Source organism: Olea europaea, chromosome 10 (assembly GCF_002742605.1).
Source record: "Olea europaea var. sylvestris chromosome 10, O_europaea_v1, whole genome shotgun sequence".
In the NCBI taxonomy this organism is placed as follows: domain Eukaryota; kingdom Viridiplantae; phylum Streptophyta; class Magnoliopsida; order Lamiales; family Oleaceae; genus Olea; species Olea europaea.
Window position 1 is genome coordinate 5,220,936 of NC_036246.1, and position 19,081 is coordinate 5,240,016.

Sequence of the window (19,081 nt, forward strand, 5' to 3'; positions counted from 1 at the left end):
TCTGAATGACTTGGCAAGCATCCCTTTTCAGGGTTGACCAAAAGTAGCCTTGTCGGAGTACTTTGTGTGCTAGAGCCATTCCTCCAGAGTGATTTTCGCAGATTTCCTCATGGATCTCCCTGAGTATATACGTGGCTTCTTCCCCTCCTACACATCGGAGAAGTGGTGGGGCAAAGCCTCTTTTGTAGAAGACATCATCTTGTAGGACGAAGTGCGCAACCCTCCTTCTTAACTTCCTCGCCTCACTTCTCGATGCTGGTAGTGATTGATCCTTGCGATAGGCCATGATGGGTTGCATCCATAATGGGGTATTTTCTATCCATAAAAACTCTTCACCTCCGAAGATAGAGGGCTTCGATAAGCGTTCAATGGGGACAATCTTTAGTAGCTCTGAATCTTTGCTGCTGGCCAATTTTGACAGGGCGTCTGCATGAATGTTCTCGAGGTGTGGAACTTGGATCAATTCGAACCTCTCGAAATGAGGGACTAGGTCCAGGACCAATTTTAAATATGCAGCAATGCTACTGTCTTTGATGGTAAAGTTCCTATTGACCTGACTCACCACAAGTTGAGAGTCACTGCTTGCCAAGAGCCTTCTGACCTGCATTTCTTTCGCAAGTCTAAGGCCTGCTAGAAGGGCCTCATATTCGATAGCGTTGTTTGAGGCTTTGAAGCTGAAACTTACTGCGCAATTTAGCTTGTGGCCTTCCGGGCTTTCCAAGACGATCCTAGCTCCGGAGCTAGTTTCTCCTGAGGATCCATCCACGAACAGGTTCCATGTTGGGGGCTCGGCTGGTTCCATTGCCACCTTCATTTCTGGGGCTATAGCAAATTCAGCCTCAAAATCTACAAGGGCTTGTCCCTTGATGGCATATCTGGGTCGAAACAGTAGGTCGAACTCACTGAGCTCGATTGACCATTTTAGCAAGTGGCCCGAAGCATCCGTTCTCTGCAACACCTGCTTTAATGGAAAGTTGGTGAGAACCTCAATTGAATGGGCCTGGAAGTACGGCCTCAGTTTCCTTGCCGCCGTGATGAGGGCGAGTGCCAGTTTTTCCATTTCCAGGTAGCTTGTTTCTGCCGAAAGTAGAGCCGAACAGTATATTCACCGAGCTGCCATTGTCGACAAGGATGCGTTTAAGTCCGTTTCTTGCTACTATGACTCTTACTACCAATGCGTCACAATGGGGGTAGTGAACTCCTTGTGCATCTTCTTGGGAGAAGGTAATCAAGGCCATCATGTTGGCTTCTTGGGACTGGTTAACAATGTACGTGAGCATTGGTGGATCCTTTGCTTCCCTTTGTGTAGTTTCTTTAGGCATTCCTAGTGTTGCCACCGATGTGAGGTCCCCTAATGATCGTGTCAATTTTCCTGATGATTTGGCCTCCAGAAAATAGGCCTGATCTCTCTGTCCGGACTCTCCTCTGTCCTCGACTCTCCTCTGTCCTCGACTCTCTTCTCTTTAGTGATTGATCTCTATGCCTCCTCTCACCCCTATTCGATGAGGCTGATCTACGGGGATGTTCGTCCCTCCTGGAGGAATGTCGGTTATTTCGATCTGAGCATTGAGGAGCGTCTCTGCATTCGCGGGTGTCGTGTCCACAAAGTTGGTGGAAGGTGCAGAACCTTGCCCCTTCTAAGGGCCTTCTTGACCGCTTCTTCTTCTTCTTTCGATTACTGTCAGTACCCTAGATGGTCCCACCTCGGCAGGGGCATTCTCATATGTCAATACCGTCACTGCATTTAGCGTGGCAGAAGCAAGTACCTGTCCGAACGTGGGAGCTATTGTTTGCCCTGCCTGGGTCCATTGCTAGGTGACAAGGTGCGCTGCGGGTCCTCGATCTACCTGCCTATGAGGCAGAGGGAGTCCCCGCGCAGCACGGTTTCAGTGATCAATCATCTCTTCACTAACGATTTCAACTCTCATCATTCTATTAATTCGTCATAAGTGGTAGGATTCTTGCTGTGTACATCCCTCTAGAACAAAGTGTTCATGTTGAGGCCGCCTTTCAAGGCTGAAAGGGCTTCTTCTATTCGCAGTAGGTGATCTCGTTCGTAAACCTGACGAGTAGCTTTTTCAGCGTTTTTCCAGGGGCTTGTCTCATATCTTGCAGGCGTTGCACTGGGGCCTCTCCTTCTCTACGTGAGAGATACTGGTTCAAGAAGGCCTTTTTCAGCTCTGGTCAACTCCTAATGCTCAGGGGAGGCAATTTGCTGTACCACACTTCGGCGGCTCCAGCCATGGTTAGGTGGAAGGCTGTGCATTTCAAAGCAGGCGAGGCTCCTCTGAGACTCATCTGTGTCATGTACTTCGTGAGGTACTTCTCCGGGACCCCTTTTCCTTCATACTTGGGGATTTTAGGGGACACAAAATTCGCAAGGATTAGGGAGCTTCAGATCTCCCTTAAGAAAGGGAGGTTATCATCATCATCATCATCAATCTCGTAAGATCGACACAGACCTTCGGAGTCGCCATCATCTTGCATGTTTTGGAGAGGTGGAGGTGCTCCTCCTCGGCTACTCCAATCAACTAAGTTCCTTCTCTCCTTCTTATTTCTAGGTAAAAGGGGTGCTTGTTCTTGCTCTTTCCCTTGCCAAATGGATCTTTCCACTGAGCGAACCCTATTACTAAGGTCCTGCCCTATCCGGTCAAAGATACTGACTGACCTTTGTGCTTCATATCTGGGTGGGAAGATGTCCTCCAATTGTGGTTCTACTGGCTGGTTCCCTTGCACATAGGATGTGACTTTCGTACCCACTTTTCTCTAGAGGGGGGTTCTCTGTGCTGGCTCATATGGCCTCGGAAACAAGACGCAGGGACTTCATGAGTTGGGTAAGATCCTTGGGGCATTTGGGCGCTCTGATGACCTTGGGCTCGCATGAAAAATTCATGTATCGCCATATTCTGAGTTGCGATCTCTCTTATGCCCTTAGCTATTTGGGCCATTCCTTCATTGAGCATGGCCGTTCTTTCACCTCAACGACGCCGGTGATGGGGTTTATGTCCTTGTTGCTGGAACTCATCTTATCTACTCCTTTTTCAAGGGTGATAAGAATCTGGATTGTAATTCGACTTTGTTTTTTTTTAAGAACGTGCCCTTTTCAGGGTAAGTCAATGGCTTTTCTGGTAGAGAATGTAGAACTTTGGATGGAAAGTTTTCCACACTCGGCGCCAATCTGTTGACCTCGTGAATTGGACCTCCTACGTGGCCAACCAATAGCTACTCCACGTGATCCTCCCTATGCACAATCAACATACGGTCAGACGCACACGGCTGAAAACAGTGGGGTGGTGGCGACCACATACACTCAGACGGTCAAATTAGTATCTGGTGATCGGAACAGTGCCCGGGTTGTGCAAGAGAGTGGAAAATAGATTATATATTTTCTTGTTATGGAGAGCTAAGTTGCAAGAGTTTCATTACCTTTGCCTCTTGTCAAACCTTGGGTATTTATAGGTGAGGAGAACCGTTGGATGTGGGACACGTGTATGCATCTGACGGTGTGAATCGTCAGCTCATAGGTGTCAATCAATCGCGTCTATAGAGTGGACAGGTAATAAATTCTCCTAAATTAAGTTGACATAAAGTTGATACGTCACATCAACTAGACCCTTGAAGACGTCAAATCAATTAAGCCTTGGGAGCAGAGGGGATCTTGACACAGATCTATTTCTGAAAGTGGCGGCGGAAGGAGAACTTGGAGTGCGTTGCGCTTTGGCCGGTTCAGTAGGACTGTTTCGGTGGAAGGAGTCACCTTGGAAACACTTCAGGTTGGTGGTGGACACCTCGTGTGGTACAGTGGTGAAATTTGCGGTGGGAGGAGTCACTTCGAAAACATTTCGGGTTGGTGGTGGACACCTCGTATGGTGCAGTAGTGAAATTTTCGAAGTGGTTCTGATAGAGGCGTAACATGAATCTCTACCTCAGAGATTAAAGTGCTTAATTTTTTTCAATACTAAATTTAAACTTTTGAACAATTGTTGGACGTCCCTGCAATATATAAGGATTTCAGCCTGTAATTATGTGATTGTTGTTTTGGTATTAGATCACTCGAGTTCATGCATTGTTTCCTACTTTCTTTGACACCATTCTCAATAAAGGCAGAGCAGAAGGATATTTAGAACATTACAAGATCATGCGTACAGTATGGTGTTGGTATAATTTCATATGTGGGCTTCATATTCGATTGTAAATTTTGATATTTGTGTTTGAGCCAAATTTATTAAGTGATCAATTGGGCCTTTTACACCTTACGGGTTATAATTAATATGATGTGGTAATTTTAAGTATGTGGGCCGGAAATAAAACCCTAATTAAAATTCTAGTCGTAATGGGATGGTTCAAATTATTTCGTATATATAAAGGTTAGGTCCCCTCTCCTCTCCATATGTTTTATTAGCTTACCCCATTGATAGCTAATACTTGTGAGGAGCGAGGAGGGGAAGATCTTGACTGCTATTACAACTATCATTCATACCAATAATGGCTTCCACAAGTATGAATTAGTTTTATTAATTATTGTATTGTGATTCTCGATTCTCAACAAGATTAAAATTTAAATTCAACAATTGGTATCAGAGCCAACATGTTAAGATCGAAATCCTTCATGAAATTTTTTTTATTTCACGTTTCTGTGCATATATATTTTCGTGTATGCATGTGTATAATTCAGTAAAGAAGCCGAAAACGTAAGCCATCAAATCACCACATTCCCTTCATCATCTTAATCTGCAAATCCAGAGCCCAACTTGCAGAACACCCACTTCTTTCTTCTATGGGTGTTTATGTGATTTTCCCCAAATCTGTGGTAGTGTTTCTCCTTGTTGCTTGTGGTATGAAAATTAACACCACTCAAATTCAAATAAAATTCTGAGAAGCAACTCGCACCCTTGCTTCCCTAAAGCTTACACCACCACATCTTCGTCGTCAACGGTCTCGGGCCACTGTCATGCCAAGAAATACACACATGCAAAAAAAAAAAAAGAAGGGTTCTGCAAAACGAAACCCAATTTTCCACGACCACAAAAACTCCACTTTCATCTCCACATCAATCCTTTTTATCTCTACAATTACTGAAGAGTGGATAGGGTCGTGGTTATTTTTTAAATTTCTAACTCTCTATATGTTGATAAATCGGTCATTATTGACATCTAGCCATGCCGCCGGCAGTGGCGGCTGAGAGAAGAATGGTGTTTAATCTCTAATTTCACCCGTATGCAATTTGTGAGTTTACAGGTCCCAAATAGAAATTAAGGGATTAGGACCTATTAAGCAATGTTGGGTACTGGGGACCTGATTTTAATTTGAATTTAGGGTTAGAATGTAATTTTCAATAAGGGACTCTTAATTTGAACTTTTAAAGTTTTGACCCTAAATTTTAATTTTGACCCAGTTAAAAATTTTATTCAATAATTGACTCAATTGAAATATATTAAATAATACTAATAATTTAATTGACGACTTTTGTATTATTTCATGCATTTAAATGTTGTCATTATTTGCGCGCTTAAATTTCAATTTTTATATGCTGAAATATTGAAATTTGTTGCCCCGTTTTGTCTCCAAATCACATGTAAATTTTGCTGTTTATCGATTAATGGTTATGATTTGTTACATAATCATTATTTTGTAATTGAATTTTTCATGGGCATTGAGACGATTCTTATTTTCCCACTAAGAGGGAAATATTTTGAAATAAAAATGAGTGGTAACTACTAAAGTGAGACACTCATTATTATTTATTCGATTTTCTCTACAATAAATAAATATATATTTTTGCGCAACAATTTTGATTTATTGCATATAATATCTTGCCCAAAGGTGTTATTATATGTGATATTTTTTTGGAAATGGCATAAGGTAGTTAACGAGTTTGCCTTGGTCTAGAAATCTCCTTCTGCCCAAAGGTATTGGAATTTCGAAAACTAATGTAATTTTGTTAACTAACTACATGATTTTAAGAATACCTTATAGCATGTTGTATTGTCAACATAAATGTGACTTTATGATGATTCATCTAGGCTCTTACCATAATAAAATTCATATGTTTCGATTTAAATTACGGATTATCTAATTAATAGTCCATATTAATTAGTTGGATATTTCATTATCCATTTGATTGCATGCATTATATTTGGATGATATTAAGCGTGATATTTTATATTTCTACAGTTTATAATGCCTCATCTCTTTCAAATCAATTGTCTACTATTGAAACCCCGACTGGGAATAATCATGTGAGATAAAAACGAGACGTAGAAATAACGCTTGGTCTTTTGGGCTTGGATTTTGCAACGGAGAAAAATCTTGAAAAACCCACAGATAAGAATACCATTGAATATGTAGCCGAGCATGAAAAGTGGAAAAGGGCTAACAAACTCTGTTTGAAAATCATTAAGCGATCAATATCTGATTCCATTCTAGGTGCCATCCCCGATGATGAAAATGCCAAAAGTTTTATGGATGTCATAGGAGAAAAATTTGTTGAGTCTAATAAAGTCGAAACTGGGGATCTAATGGATAAACTAATGAGCATGAAATATGATGGTACAAGTGGTGTTAGGGAGCATGTCATGAAAATGATAAATATATCATCTAAGCTAAAGACTCTTGACATTCCCATTGCGGAGCCTTTTCTGGTCTATCATGTTTTAAATAGCTTTCCTAGCTAGTTTAATCAGCTTAAGGTTGTTTACAATGCTCAGCAAGATAAGTGAAATTTGAATGTCCTCATACCAGTGTATGCCCAAGAAGAGTATAGGATGCGCCGTGAAACTGTTGAAACTGTGTAATTAGCTTTTCAGCCATCACAGAATAAGGGGCCTTCCCATAACCATAAACGTAAGTTTCATAAGGGTAATGAGTCCCACCGAAGTCAACAGAATAAAAATTTTAGTGGCCCCAAAGGAGTTATAAAGAAAAATAATCAATGGAAGTTCTGTAAAAAGAAGGGTCACTGGTAAAAAGACTGTTTTAAGTTTAAGACTTGGTTGGAAAAGAAGAAGAGTTCTCCAGGTACTCTCTTGGCCTTAGTTTGTTTTGAGTCTTCTTTAGTAGATGTATTTTAAATTCTTGGTGGTTAAACTCGGGAGCTAATATTTATATTGTGAATTCCTTGCAGGGGTTCATAAGCAAACGGAGGCCAAGTGAGAATGAAGTGAGCTTGAGCGTTGCAATTGGAGTTCAAGTGAAGGTTGAGTTTATAGGAGTATTGAAGTTGACTTTAGAGTCTGGTTTTTATCTTGTTTTGGAAAATACAGTTTATGCACTGGAAATGAGACGAAATTTAATTTCTATATCGAAACTTGATGCTTGTGATTTTACATTTAATTTTGGTAATGGAACGATTGAGTTATTTAATGATTCTCATTTGATTGGAAATGACATTTTATGTGATGGTTTATATCGATTGTCTTTGGCTCCTTTTGGTGATGTCTCATGTGTTACTAATGTATCAAAGAAAAGGACTTTAATTCGTGAATCATCCTCTATATTATGGCATAAGCATTTAGGTCATATTTCTAAGGATAGAGTGGAAAGATTAATAAAAGATGAGATACTTCCCTCTTTAGACTTCTCTGATTTTGAAATCTATGTGGATTGTATAAGAGGAAAGCTGACTAGATCTACAAGGAAGGGTTCAACTAGGAGTAATGAAATTTCCAACTTAATACACACTGATATCAGTGGACCTTTGCCTTCCACTATATGTGGGAATAAATACTTCATAACTTTCATCGATGATTTCTCACGATATGGATATGTTTACTTGATTAACGATAAATCACATACACTTGAGAAATTCAAAGTTTTTAAACTGGAAATAGAAAAACAATGTGGAAAAAGTATCAAAGTCTTAAGGTCTGGCCGTGATGGTGAGTACTATGGGAAATATGACGAGTCTGGTCAAAATATGGGTGATTTTTCAAAGTTTTTACAAGAGTTTGGAATAGTGCCCCAATACATCATGCCAGGGACACCTTAGCAAAGTGGTATTTCTGAAAGATGTAATCGAACTCTAAAAGAGATGGTTAGAAGTATGATGAGTAGAACAAATTTCCCTGAATATTTGTAGGGTGAAACTTTGAAAACTGCTATGTATATTTTGAAGAGAGTTCTAAGTAAAGCTGTTGAAAAGACACCGTTTGAATTATGGACAAGACATAAGCCAAGTTTGGCTCACTTTAAGGTTTGGGGCTGTCCAGTTGAGGTTAGGATTTATAAACCATTTGAAAAGAAATTAGACCCTAAATCAACTCCTGACTACTTTATTGGATATCCAGATAGATCAAAGGGATATAAGTTTTACTGTCCAAATCGTGGCACTAGAATTGTGAAGTCCATTACTGCTAAGTTTCAGGAGAACGATTTTGGAGATAATGGGAGTTCCACGTTGAGAGAAATTCTTGTTGAACCAAATCAAGTTGTCGTTCCAGTTCCTGTTATACAGGAAAGAGTTGGTTCTCAACCAATTGAAGTTGTTAATGAAGAACTAAGGAACCAGGAGGAACATCCAACTCCTAAAACAATGATTGAATCGGTTTCTGAGTTACAAGTTACGAGATCACAAAGGAAAAGAAGATCTGCATTCCCCAGTGATTATATTACATATTTATTGGGAAGCGATTTTAATGTTGGGCATATTGTTGATCCTGTAACTTATAATCAAGCATTGACAAGTCTTGAGGCAGATAAATGGATAGCTGTCATGGAAGATGAAATGAATTCCATGGAAAGGAATAATGTTTGAGATCTTGTTGAACTTCCTCCAGATGCCAAAGCTATAGATAACAATTGGATTTTCAAAAGTAAATTAGATTCAAAAGGAAATGTTGAACGAAAGAAAGCAAGATTGATTGCAAAATGTTTCACTCAACGAAAGGGCATTGATTATGTTGAAACATTCTCCCCTATTTCGTTGAAAGATTCTTTTCGAATTATCATGGCGCTTATGGCACACTACAATTTGGAGTTTCATCAAATGAATGTTAAGACAATATTTTTGAATGGAAATATTTCTAAAATGATTTATATGAAACAACCTGAAAGTTTTGTTGTAAAAGGAAAAGAGAACTTGGTATGTAAGTTAAACAAGTCATTATATGGACTTAAGCAAGCATCTCGATAGTGGTATTTGAAATTTGATGAGGTTGTGACATCTCTTGGTTTTGTCGAAAATACTATTTATCAATGCATTTATCTTAAAATCAGTGGGAAAATTTTTATTTTCTTTGTATTGTATGTTGATGACATTCTGCTTGCTAGCAGTAACTTAGGGTTGCTTCATGAGACAAAGAAAATGTTGTCTGCTAATTTTCAGATGAAAGATCTTGGAGAAGCTTCCTATGTACTTGGTACTGAAATACATCGTGATAGAAATCATGGCTTATTGAGACTTTCTCAGAAAGCTTATATACGACGTGTTCTAGAAAGGTTTAATATGCAGAATTGTGCAGTAATGTACCTATCATAAAAGGAGATAAGTTTAACAAAACTCAATATCTAAAGAATGAGCTGGAAAGGGAGTCTATGAAGATGATCCCATATGCTATGCTGTGGGGAGCTTGATGTATGCTCAATTTTGCACTAGACCGGGCATAGCCTACGCGGTAAGTGTCCTTAGCAGATTTCAGTCTAATCCAAGACAAGAGCATTGGAAAGCAGCTAAGAAAGTTATGAGATATTTGAAGAAAACTGAAAGTTATATGCTTACATTCCAGCGTACAAATCATCTTGAGGTGGTAGGATATTCAGATTATGATTTTGTTGGATGGCAAGATGATTTGAAATCAACCTCAGGTTATATTTTTACATTAGCCGGTGGTACCATTTCTTCGAAAAGTGCTAAACAGACTCTAGTGGCATCTTCTACTATGCAAGCTGAATTTGTGGCATGTTATGGGGCTACAGTCCAAATCATTTGGTTAAGAAATTTCATCTCTGGCTTGAAAGTTATTGATTCCATCTCAAGACCGATCACCATCTACTATGATAACAGTGCAGCAGTATTCTTTTCAAAGAATAATAAAAATTCTGGTGGGTCAAAGCATATTGACATCAAATATTTGGTGATTAAAGACAGAGTCAAGGAAGGGTAGACGAAAATAGAGCATATCAATACAGAGGCAATGATTGCAGACCCTTTGATTAAGGGGCTCGCTCCCAAAGTTTTTAAGACACATGTTACTAATATGGGCATTATGGAAATATTTGATGTTTTTGGTTAGTGGGAGTTATATATATGTAAAGAACTACGTTTTGAGCTTGATCCCTTTACGTGGTGCGTAGGCAACCCATATGTTTTTCGGGTACAACCCCTTTTGACAATAAATAGCATATTTTTCCCCTATCCATGGATTATTTTGAGCATGCATTTGACTTATGTCTTTTTATTATAATATTATTGTGATATGACATGTAAAGACATAAGATGAGTCTCTTTTGAAGACATGTGGATTCATTTTGATCAGAAACATTATGAGAACCAATATGAATTAGCACGGGGATCCATGTCGATAAGGATGCTGACATTGGTAACTGTGGAATGATCTTACATCGTTTAATTGGTGTAATGACTTCCATATTCGGTGTTAATATTTTTATTGGACCGGATCATGTTACGTAAGGTGACATCATTGGATTCATACTTTTGTGGCCACCTATGTAGTCTAACCCAGGTGCTAAAACTTTGTTATAGCAATCAAATGTTTGTCCAAGTAGGAGAATGTTGGAATAATTCCATATGTGTGCTTTACATTCGATTGCAAATTTTACGGGTTAGTATGGCTCATAATGATATTTGTGTTTGAGCAAAATTTATTAAGTGATCAATTTGGCCTTTTACACCTTACGGGTTGTAATTAATATGATGTAGTAATTTTAAGTATATGGGTCGAAAATAAAACCCTAATTAGAATTCTAGTCGTAATGGGACGGCTCAAATTATTTCCTATATATAAAAAGGTTAGGTCCTCTCTCCTCTCCATATGTTTTATTAGCATTCTCCATTGATAGCTAATACTTTGTAAGGAGTGAGGAGAAAAAGATCTTGGCTGCTATTACAACTATCATTCATACCAATAATGATTTCTGCATGTATGAATTAGTTTTATTAATTATTGTATTGAGATTCTCGATTCTCAACATGATTAAAATTTAAATTCAACATATGGAACCACCAAACTTCTAGTATTGAGTATGTCAAATTTGCTACAAAGCCCAGCGAAAAACGATATCTGTACTATGGGGCTTATCAGCGTCTTTCTCATAATCCTGATAGAATCCTTATACTCCAAGTTATATAAATGCCATTGCTTTTTGAACAGAACTTACAGTGTCAAATGCGCTTATTTATGCATGCTTATGAATTGCACGAGCTTATCCAGTGTCTTGTACCTTTAACGCATTCAGTTTCTATTAGGAACTGACACAGTACGTGGATGCTTCTTGTGTAACTCAATATCAAATAATATAATTCGGTATTTACTATAATGATATTTTTTTTTTAAGTTCTAGTATATGAATAAGTCAATTGCTTCTTCCTTTACTTACCAGTACTTATCTTGTTCCCCTTCTGAACGGATTTCTGCAGATATTTGTTGATCCTGGATCGAACGAATTGGAGAACAAACATGTTGACATCACTTCTGGTTCCTTATATTTTCTTAAGTTTTCCTTCAGGTTTGTTCCACTTGTTAAGGTGATGGTCTCTGCCTCGATGCTCTACTTTCTTTCTTTCAACTGAAATCAAATTTCTTAGCAAAACAATTGACATTCTGGTGTAGGGGTGAGGTTGGAAAATGGATTGCTTTCATTGCAGTTGTACTGAGGCTTTTCTTCCCCGACATTTCCCAGGTAAAATTGAGTTTGTATTTGTGAATGATGTGTGGGACTTTGTCCATCAACTTTGGTTCAAAATGTCAACAATCGTATTAAAGTTAACGCTTAAAACACAGAGGAACGATGTGTTCTTGTTGCGCATTCTCGTGCATTCAGTTTGATTATAGTTCATTGTCTTTCACCTGAGACTGTTGTTGATCGAATTCAGACTGGCTGGAGATGCCCGGTTCATTGATTCTTCTTTTGGTGGTTGCCCCGAATTTGTTTGCTCACTCCGTGAGAGACAGCTGGGTTGGCGTTGCAATATGCCCTGCCATCAGTTGTTATCTGCTGCAAGAGCACATGAGAGCGTCTGGTGGATTCCGCAACTCCTTCACACAAAGCCACGGCATCTCAAACACAGTTGGCATTATCCTCTTGTTGGTGTATCCCGTTTGGGCTCTGGTAGTCCGCGCTGTCTGAATACTGAAAACCATAGCATTTGCCTCTTCCTATTTGTTGGTTTCAGTATTTTCATCCTTCGTTGGGACTTTATTTTTTATTTTATTTATTTGTTTATTTGTTTGGAAGAAGTTTATGATTCTACTTTGGCAAAATGTCATTCTTTCAACTTTGTATACTGACTATTGTTATGCTAAACGAGATTTTGCCTTTCAAGATTTCTTCAATTTCATTCAGTAATTTTAAATAATTTGATCTCCTTTGATGAATACATGCTACACTGATGACATCAAACTTGTTAAGAATTGAGGTCCATCTTAATAAGGTCAACCTTATTAAGAGGAGTGTCTCAATCCTTTATATATTGGTCATTATTTCGATATTTTACCGATGTGGGATTTATTCCCTTAACATGCCCCCGCAAGATGGTGGCTCGTTTGAGCAAACCAATCTTGAAATTCGTGTGCTCATTTTTGAGACTTAATCGGATCGAATAACTCGTTGGAACTTATTGGGCTCTGATACCATGTTAATAATTGCGGTCCATCTTAATAAGGTCAACCTTATTAAGAGGAGTGTCTCAATCATTTATATATTGATCATTATTTCGATATTTTACCGATGTGAGATTTATTCCCTTAACAAAACTAAGGTAAATTCCCATATATACAACTCACGAGGTTGGTGACAGCAGGATGAGTTTGGAATCTAAATTCAAGTGGATTTCCAACTTCGAATCCACTAATAATTTTAAAATGGACATTCTTTCATAGGATCGAGGACTAGACAAAATTCTCGAATCAAATAGGGCCGAATCGGACTAGACCTAAATTAGACCGAACCGAGCTGTTCTTTTAAGTTAAGTATCTAAACAGGTTTCTGAATCGAGAACAGACGGAATTTGGTTCGATTTTCAATTCTAGACCCCTAATTTTTAAATTTTTTTAATATTAAATAAGTCAAGTTATTTTAATTTTTTAAGTAGATTTCCCAATTAATTAATTGGGCCCAAAAATATCATTTTCCTATTTGTCAATTAATTAATTTAGCCCAAATCCAAAATAAAGCTTGCATTGAAGAGACAAAGTTCTATAGGATTGCGTTATTTTGTAAAAGTTAATATTGAATATGTCATTAGTGGAATTAATGTAGTATTATTGTAAATATTAAAAAAATAATTATGGTACAAAACCTGAGAGTTGAATGGAACTGAACTGAATCGAACACATTAATTATGGACTCAACAATTCCACAAACTAAATACCCAAAAATTCCGATTTGGTTCAGTTCCTTATAAAATCGAATCGAACCAAACCATGTCCAGCCATAGTAGGATCCATGAAACCTCCATCACTTCTTTTCATCTCTTTTTAAGTTAAGCCAATCCGAACTTGCACCAATGGAAAATTCCAATTCTAATATAGGAGTTTGTCACAAAGTATTTGACAAATTGGACGTTTCACTTTAAATAAAAATGTATATATTCATCAATTGGTTTGCGTGAGTGCAACCTTGCATTAATGTTCATTTTTGCGCGTTCGAAGCAAAATTCAACACTTTTGAGGCCTACAGATTTTAAAGCATTGATAGACGGGCAATATACAAAAGAATTAGAAAATGAATCTTGACCACATATCAATGCATTTTGGTGCATTACTCAAATATAATCAACCCTCCTTTTCTTTTTCTACTATGATTGAAAGTTGCTATCCAGAATAGCAAGACTGCCACGTGGCAAGTGAGAAAGCCAGAGACACTAACTCAGAGCAACTACTCTTATCCTATCTCTTATCCTACACACATCTAAGCCACTAAATTAATTTGTCCATACAATCCAATTCTGATTGCTATTACGACTTTGTAATAAGGAGAAGCAGAGACAGAATAGTAAGATAGTTATCATAAAACAAAATGGCTAGCTCATTACAAGCAGCAGCCACTCTGATGCAACCAACCAAGATTGGTGTCTCAGCCAGAAACAGTTTGCAGTTCAGGTCTGTTCAAAGCCTCGGCAAGGCCTTCGGAGTCGACCCAGCAGGATCAAGGGTCAGCTGCTCTCTTCAAGCTGATCTAAAGGACTTGGCTCAAAAGTGCACTGATGCTGCCAAGATTGCTGGTTTTGCTCTTGCCACTTCTGCACTCGTCGTCTCGGTACGTCACATTTGTCTGCAACGAGATTCTTTTATCTGTCCCTCGAAAAGGATAATTCTAACACATTAATGGCATATTAATAAGGTGAACATGGAATGTCTATTATAGTACTGTTTCAATACTGTGTACTCCATTTAAGATAAATGCAACAAAATGAAGACAGTAGCTGCAAGGTCTGCTTATTGAATTGCCAAGACTATTTCTACTGCCAGGATACCTAATTATGATAGTTTCATACTCAAAATCATAGTATCAACTCTCAGGATCTTATTTCTGGCGTATTAAATTACTTATACCTCATCTTTCTTATATATGTCAGTGGAATAGCAAGAACTGTAATCAGTGTGCGAAATGAAAATCATAAAATTCAGAACAAAGTATAACTTCAATGGAATAATACCGATAATAATTTAAGATTTATGCACTCGCAAACGATATGGTGTCCAGCAATAGTTTGTGATTATCACATTGGACCAAAGAAGAACTGTATTCCGTTGGATATCTAACTTATTAACAAATGTAAAAGTTTTTCTATTGTGCTTATGATCTAGAATTCTGCAAGAAGAGAGAACATTTTGGTGATGTGCTTTTAAGCAATTTCTTTGAAACACCCATTCACTAGCTTACTAGGCATATTGCATCTCTGACACACTTCAATAACTGTGTTTAGCATATAACACCATATTTCTTAAGATAACTTTAGAGTTGAAGAAAATTACGATGTAAAAATTTATGATAGATACTGTCCCTGCAACGCCACGGTGCTTGTCGAACTGGCTTTTTGCAAATTTTTTATGAAATTCGGAATGAGGAAAGTTTTAAAATACCCTTGTTTGGTTTTACAGGGAGCAAATGCTGAAGGAGCTCCAAAACGTCTAACCTACGATGAAATTCAGAGCAAGACATATCTAGAAGTAAAGGGTACTGGGACTGCTAACCAATGCCCAACCATTGAAGGTGGTGTTGACGGCTTTGTCTTCAAGGAAGGCAAATATAATGCCAAGAAGTTCTGCCTTGAACCCACATCGTTTACTGTGAAGGCAGAGGGTGTGAACAAGAACGCACCTCCTGAGTTCCAGAACACAAAGCTCATGACCCGTTTAACCTACACTCTTGACGAGATTGAGGGACCTTTTGTGGTATCTCCTGATGGCTCTGTCAAGTTTGAGGAGAAGGATGGCATTGACTATGCTGCTGTTACAGTGCAGCTTCCTGGTGGTGAGCGTGTGCCCTTCCTCTTCACCATCAAACAGCTTGTAGCATCTGGCAAACCAGATAGCTTCAGTGGCGAGTTCCTTGTGCCATCATACAGAGGTTCATCCTTCCTCGACCCAAAGGGAAGGGGTGGATCTACTGGTTATGACAATGCAGTTGCATTGCCAGCTGGTGGACGGGGAGACGAGGAAGAACTTGAGAAAGAAAACATAAAGAATGTTTCATCTTCAACAGGAAAGATCACCTTGAGTGTTACCAAAAGCAAGCCTGAGACTGGTGAGGTGATTGGAGTATTTGAAAGCATTCAGCCGTCTGATACTGATTTGGGATCAAAAGCCCCCAAGGAAGTGAAAATTCAAGGAGTCTGGTATGCCCAGCTTGACTAATAGTGTTCTAGCATTGATGTACTAATACTTGCTTCGAATTTTGTTGTAATTGAACGGTTTAAAGAACTGTCCATTGCTAAGTTGGAGAAGCACCGAGACAATTATCTTGCTTGTATATTATTGTGGTTTTCCGTGATCTCTTATGGAATGATAATAACAAAAGCATCAGGAAAATGTTTCTTCACACCATCAATGTAAGGTTACACATTACCAACATGTTTTTCTTGGCAAGGTAACACGTATCACGTGGACGATGGTGAATGTTGAAAGCTGTCTGGGCCTGGTCAGGCACGTCAATAAATAATAACTTTATTTCTTGCAAGTAGAAAATGTAGATACTTACCAGACACATTTTTATATCTTCAGCTGCCCTTAATGAATACAAGCATGAGCAATGCCCACAATTTCTTTTTACATACAGATTATCTTCATAACTGCAATCTGAAACCATTAACTCTTGCACTTCAGCTCCTAAATTTCATATATCAAATTCAAACCAGTACCTATACACGGAAGAGTTAGAAGAAGCCGAAATTTAAAAACATTTACCTTCTATATGTTGCTTTAGAACGTAAACAGCTCCATATGTTTCTCGCTTATGATTTTTACTTGCAGCATCGACAACCATCAGGGAAAGGATCTTGGCATTTGCACATTTCACCAATGAACTGCTTTCTCAGGAGTCGCCAAAAATCTCTAGTGGAACACAGTCCCTCTTTGAAAGAGTGAAAACTAAAAGAATCTCTCACAATGTTTTCAAGTCACCACATGTCCTCAAGTTTTCGCCAGAAAAAGTGAGCTTTTCTACAGTAATTGCACATCCTTAAATATATCCTCTAAGTTTCATAAGCCTGGGGAATTGCTCCAATAGCCAACTTACTTTTCTCCTATTCTGTGTAAAGCCATTACCTCCTTCAGTAATTTTATCAAACAGTTGGCGAGATCGAATAATTATGTTATGTTCAATTTCAGATTCCATGAACAGAAAATTCGTCGGCGTCCTTGCAACAATATGATTCTGAAAAAACTCATATAGTCAAGAATGGTAGCCACCTGTTTTCGCTGTCGAGAAAATTACTAAAAGAAAAAAAATTAAGGACAGTCCAGCAGCAACATGGCTCGTGTTGGCCGCCTTTTCCATGATAATCTCGTGCTGTCGACGCTATACAATTACTTTTCAAAAACAAGTTGTTTGATTGGTAAGAAACATAGTTTTCAACGGTAAACGGTATATTCTCTTGAGTTGACGGTATTGACGTCACAAATAAACCTTCAGGGTTAAGAAGAATGGATATTGGCACGTTCAACCTTTTTCAAGTTTATCGTGAAAAATATCTTTACCTTTCATTTTTTAACATTTTCGTTCCTACCTTCTAGCTTTCTTTGCGCTGAACGTCTTTTTCATTTAATTTTGACAATTTTACACTCCTATATAAATAAACAAAAAGAAAAGAAAAAATAGAGAACTAATTGCAACCATGGTCCTAAAATTTCAAAAAATAACAAATGAGTTACAAATTTTCAAAAAATTACAAATTGCAACCTTGCAGCTTGATTTCCCTTGTTGGAGCTTCATAAGTTCAAATCTATTAGGATTTATTTGGTTCAGTTCGACCAAGACATAATAGGTCAATGTTCTTCCATTGCAATTTTGTCTAGGTTCAAGGCTGAATTTAGGTATTGTCATTCACTTGAACTCAACTTGGTGGTCTTGGCATTCCTCCATTGAAGTTTGTCCTTAGTTTGGTGGTTTTGTCCATTGTTGCTTATTTTCATATTGCTGGTTTTGTAGAGAGTTAAACAGGTTCGTAACTCATTTGTAATTTTTTGAAAATTTGTATCATGTTTGCAATTAGTTCTCTATTTTTCTTTTCTTTTTTTTTTCTTTTTGTTCAGGGCAAAGAAAGCCGGAAGGTAGGAGTGAAAATGCAAAAAATTGAAAAGTATTAACGTTTTCCATAATAAATTTCAAAGGTAAAGACTTTTTGTGCCAGTTACCCTTGGAAAGAAAAAGGAAAATGAGAATAAGTGACGGAAAGAAATACGATCAATTTATTACTTATGGTGGTGGAATAGAAAATGATTAGAGGTTATGAAAAGGACAAGTTACCAGTCAATCTGACATTTGACAACAAATAGAAATATGATTAATGAATTGATATTCGCAATATATTAATTATACTATTTCTAATTCTATTCAAAGAAATTAAAACGTGAAAGTTACAATTACATATTTCATAATTTCGTTGTTGATTAGTAGGGACCGGCTACTTTCACTTTTATATAAGTTGTAAAGTTTAAGTTTATATATATAATGCAAACAGAGGTAATAGTAATGTCGACAACGTTTGAAATCCGGCAATAAAACATCATATTATTGCCACTACATTCAATTAATTAATTGTGAATAACAAAAAGGGTCGGTGCACCTCAAATGTGTTCTCTCTTTCCACTCCCAGCCGTTCATAACGAGGATTTCTTCAGATTCTTCATCATCACCTCATAGTCAAATGATTCGCTTGCATACTACTTTTCTTTTAAAACTTTTGTTGTTCAAAGTAATAAAATTAAACCTTCTTCAAAAATACCACTTTTCATAATTTCTCTATGCCGTGTCCTGTACTCCCTATGTTGTGTTATTTTTGACTTACATCCCAAACATTTAAAAATCTGATTGGGGTAATTAGATAGTCTATAGGAAAAAATTTATAAATAAGAGATTAAGTATGACACATTTTAAAATTAAGAAACAAAGTTTTAAATTTCAGAAATTAGATATTTTTCAATTTTATTTATAAATTAATTTACTAAACATATATTTTACTAATTAAATATATTGAGGTCACAATTATCTAATTAATTAGTCACAACTTATTTCTCGATCACAAATTAAAAATTTTATAAGTCACAGATTATTCATCTATCACAAAATGAAAGCATTTATTGGCTATAAACTCATTTATTCATTAAAAATTATTAGATTAATTAGTCACGATTAATTTTTCAGTCACTACTTAATCAATTATGAGTCACAATCACAATTTTTA

The 19,081-nt window shown here is 37.5% G+C and overlaps 2 protein-coding genes and 1 pseudogene across 3 annotated transcripts in view; 2 read left to right on the forward strand and 1 right to left on the reverse strand.

Annotated features, from left to right (window-relative positions):
• The window catches only part of LOC111400970, a 32,371-nt pseudogene extending 19,951 nt beyond the window's left edge, over positions 1-12,420 (forward strand).
• A 1,687-nt stretch (positions 12,421-14,107) lies between these two features.
• Positions 14,108-19,081, forward strand: part of LOC111400971 (oxygen-evolving enhancer protein 1, chloroplastic-like) — an 11,187-nt gene continuing 6,213 nt past the window's right edge. The window contains exons 1-2 of one of the 2 annotated variants that reach the window (XM_023028472.1): positions 14,108-14,433; positions 15,279-15,648. In XM_023028472.1, coding sequence (XP_022884240.1) covers positions 14,194-14,433; positions 15,279-15,648 — 610 coding nt within the window. In that variant the 5' untranslated portion in view covers positions 14,108-14,193. Of the gene's footprint in view, positions 14,434-15,278; positions 16,219-19,081 lie in introns of those variants that run through there. The other variant, XM_023028471.1, reaches the window with a different exon arrangement.
• Positions 16,194-17,264, reverse strand: LOC111400972. Its single transcript, XM_023028473.1, has 2 exons — positions 16,584-17,264; positions 16,194-16,475 (listed from the first exon to the last, which is right to left on the reverse strand). The coding sequence occupies exons 1-2, from the start codon at positions 16,660-16,662 to the stop codon at positions 16,216-16,218; spliced, it is 339 nt and encodes a 112-aa protein (XP_022884241.1). The 5' UTR covers positions 16,663-17,264; the 3' UTR covers positions 16,194-16,215.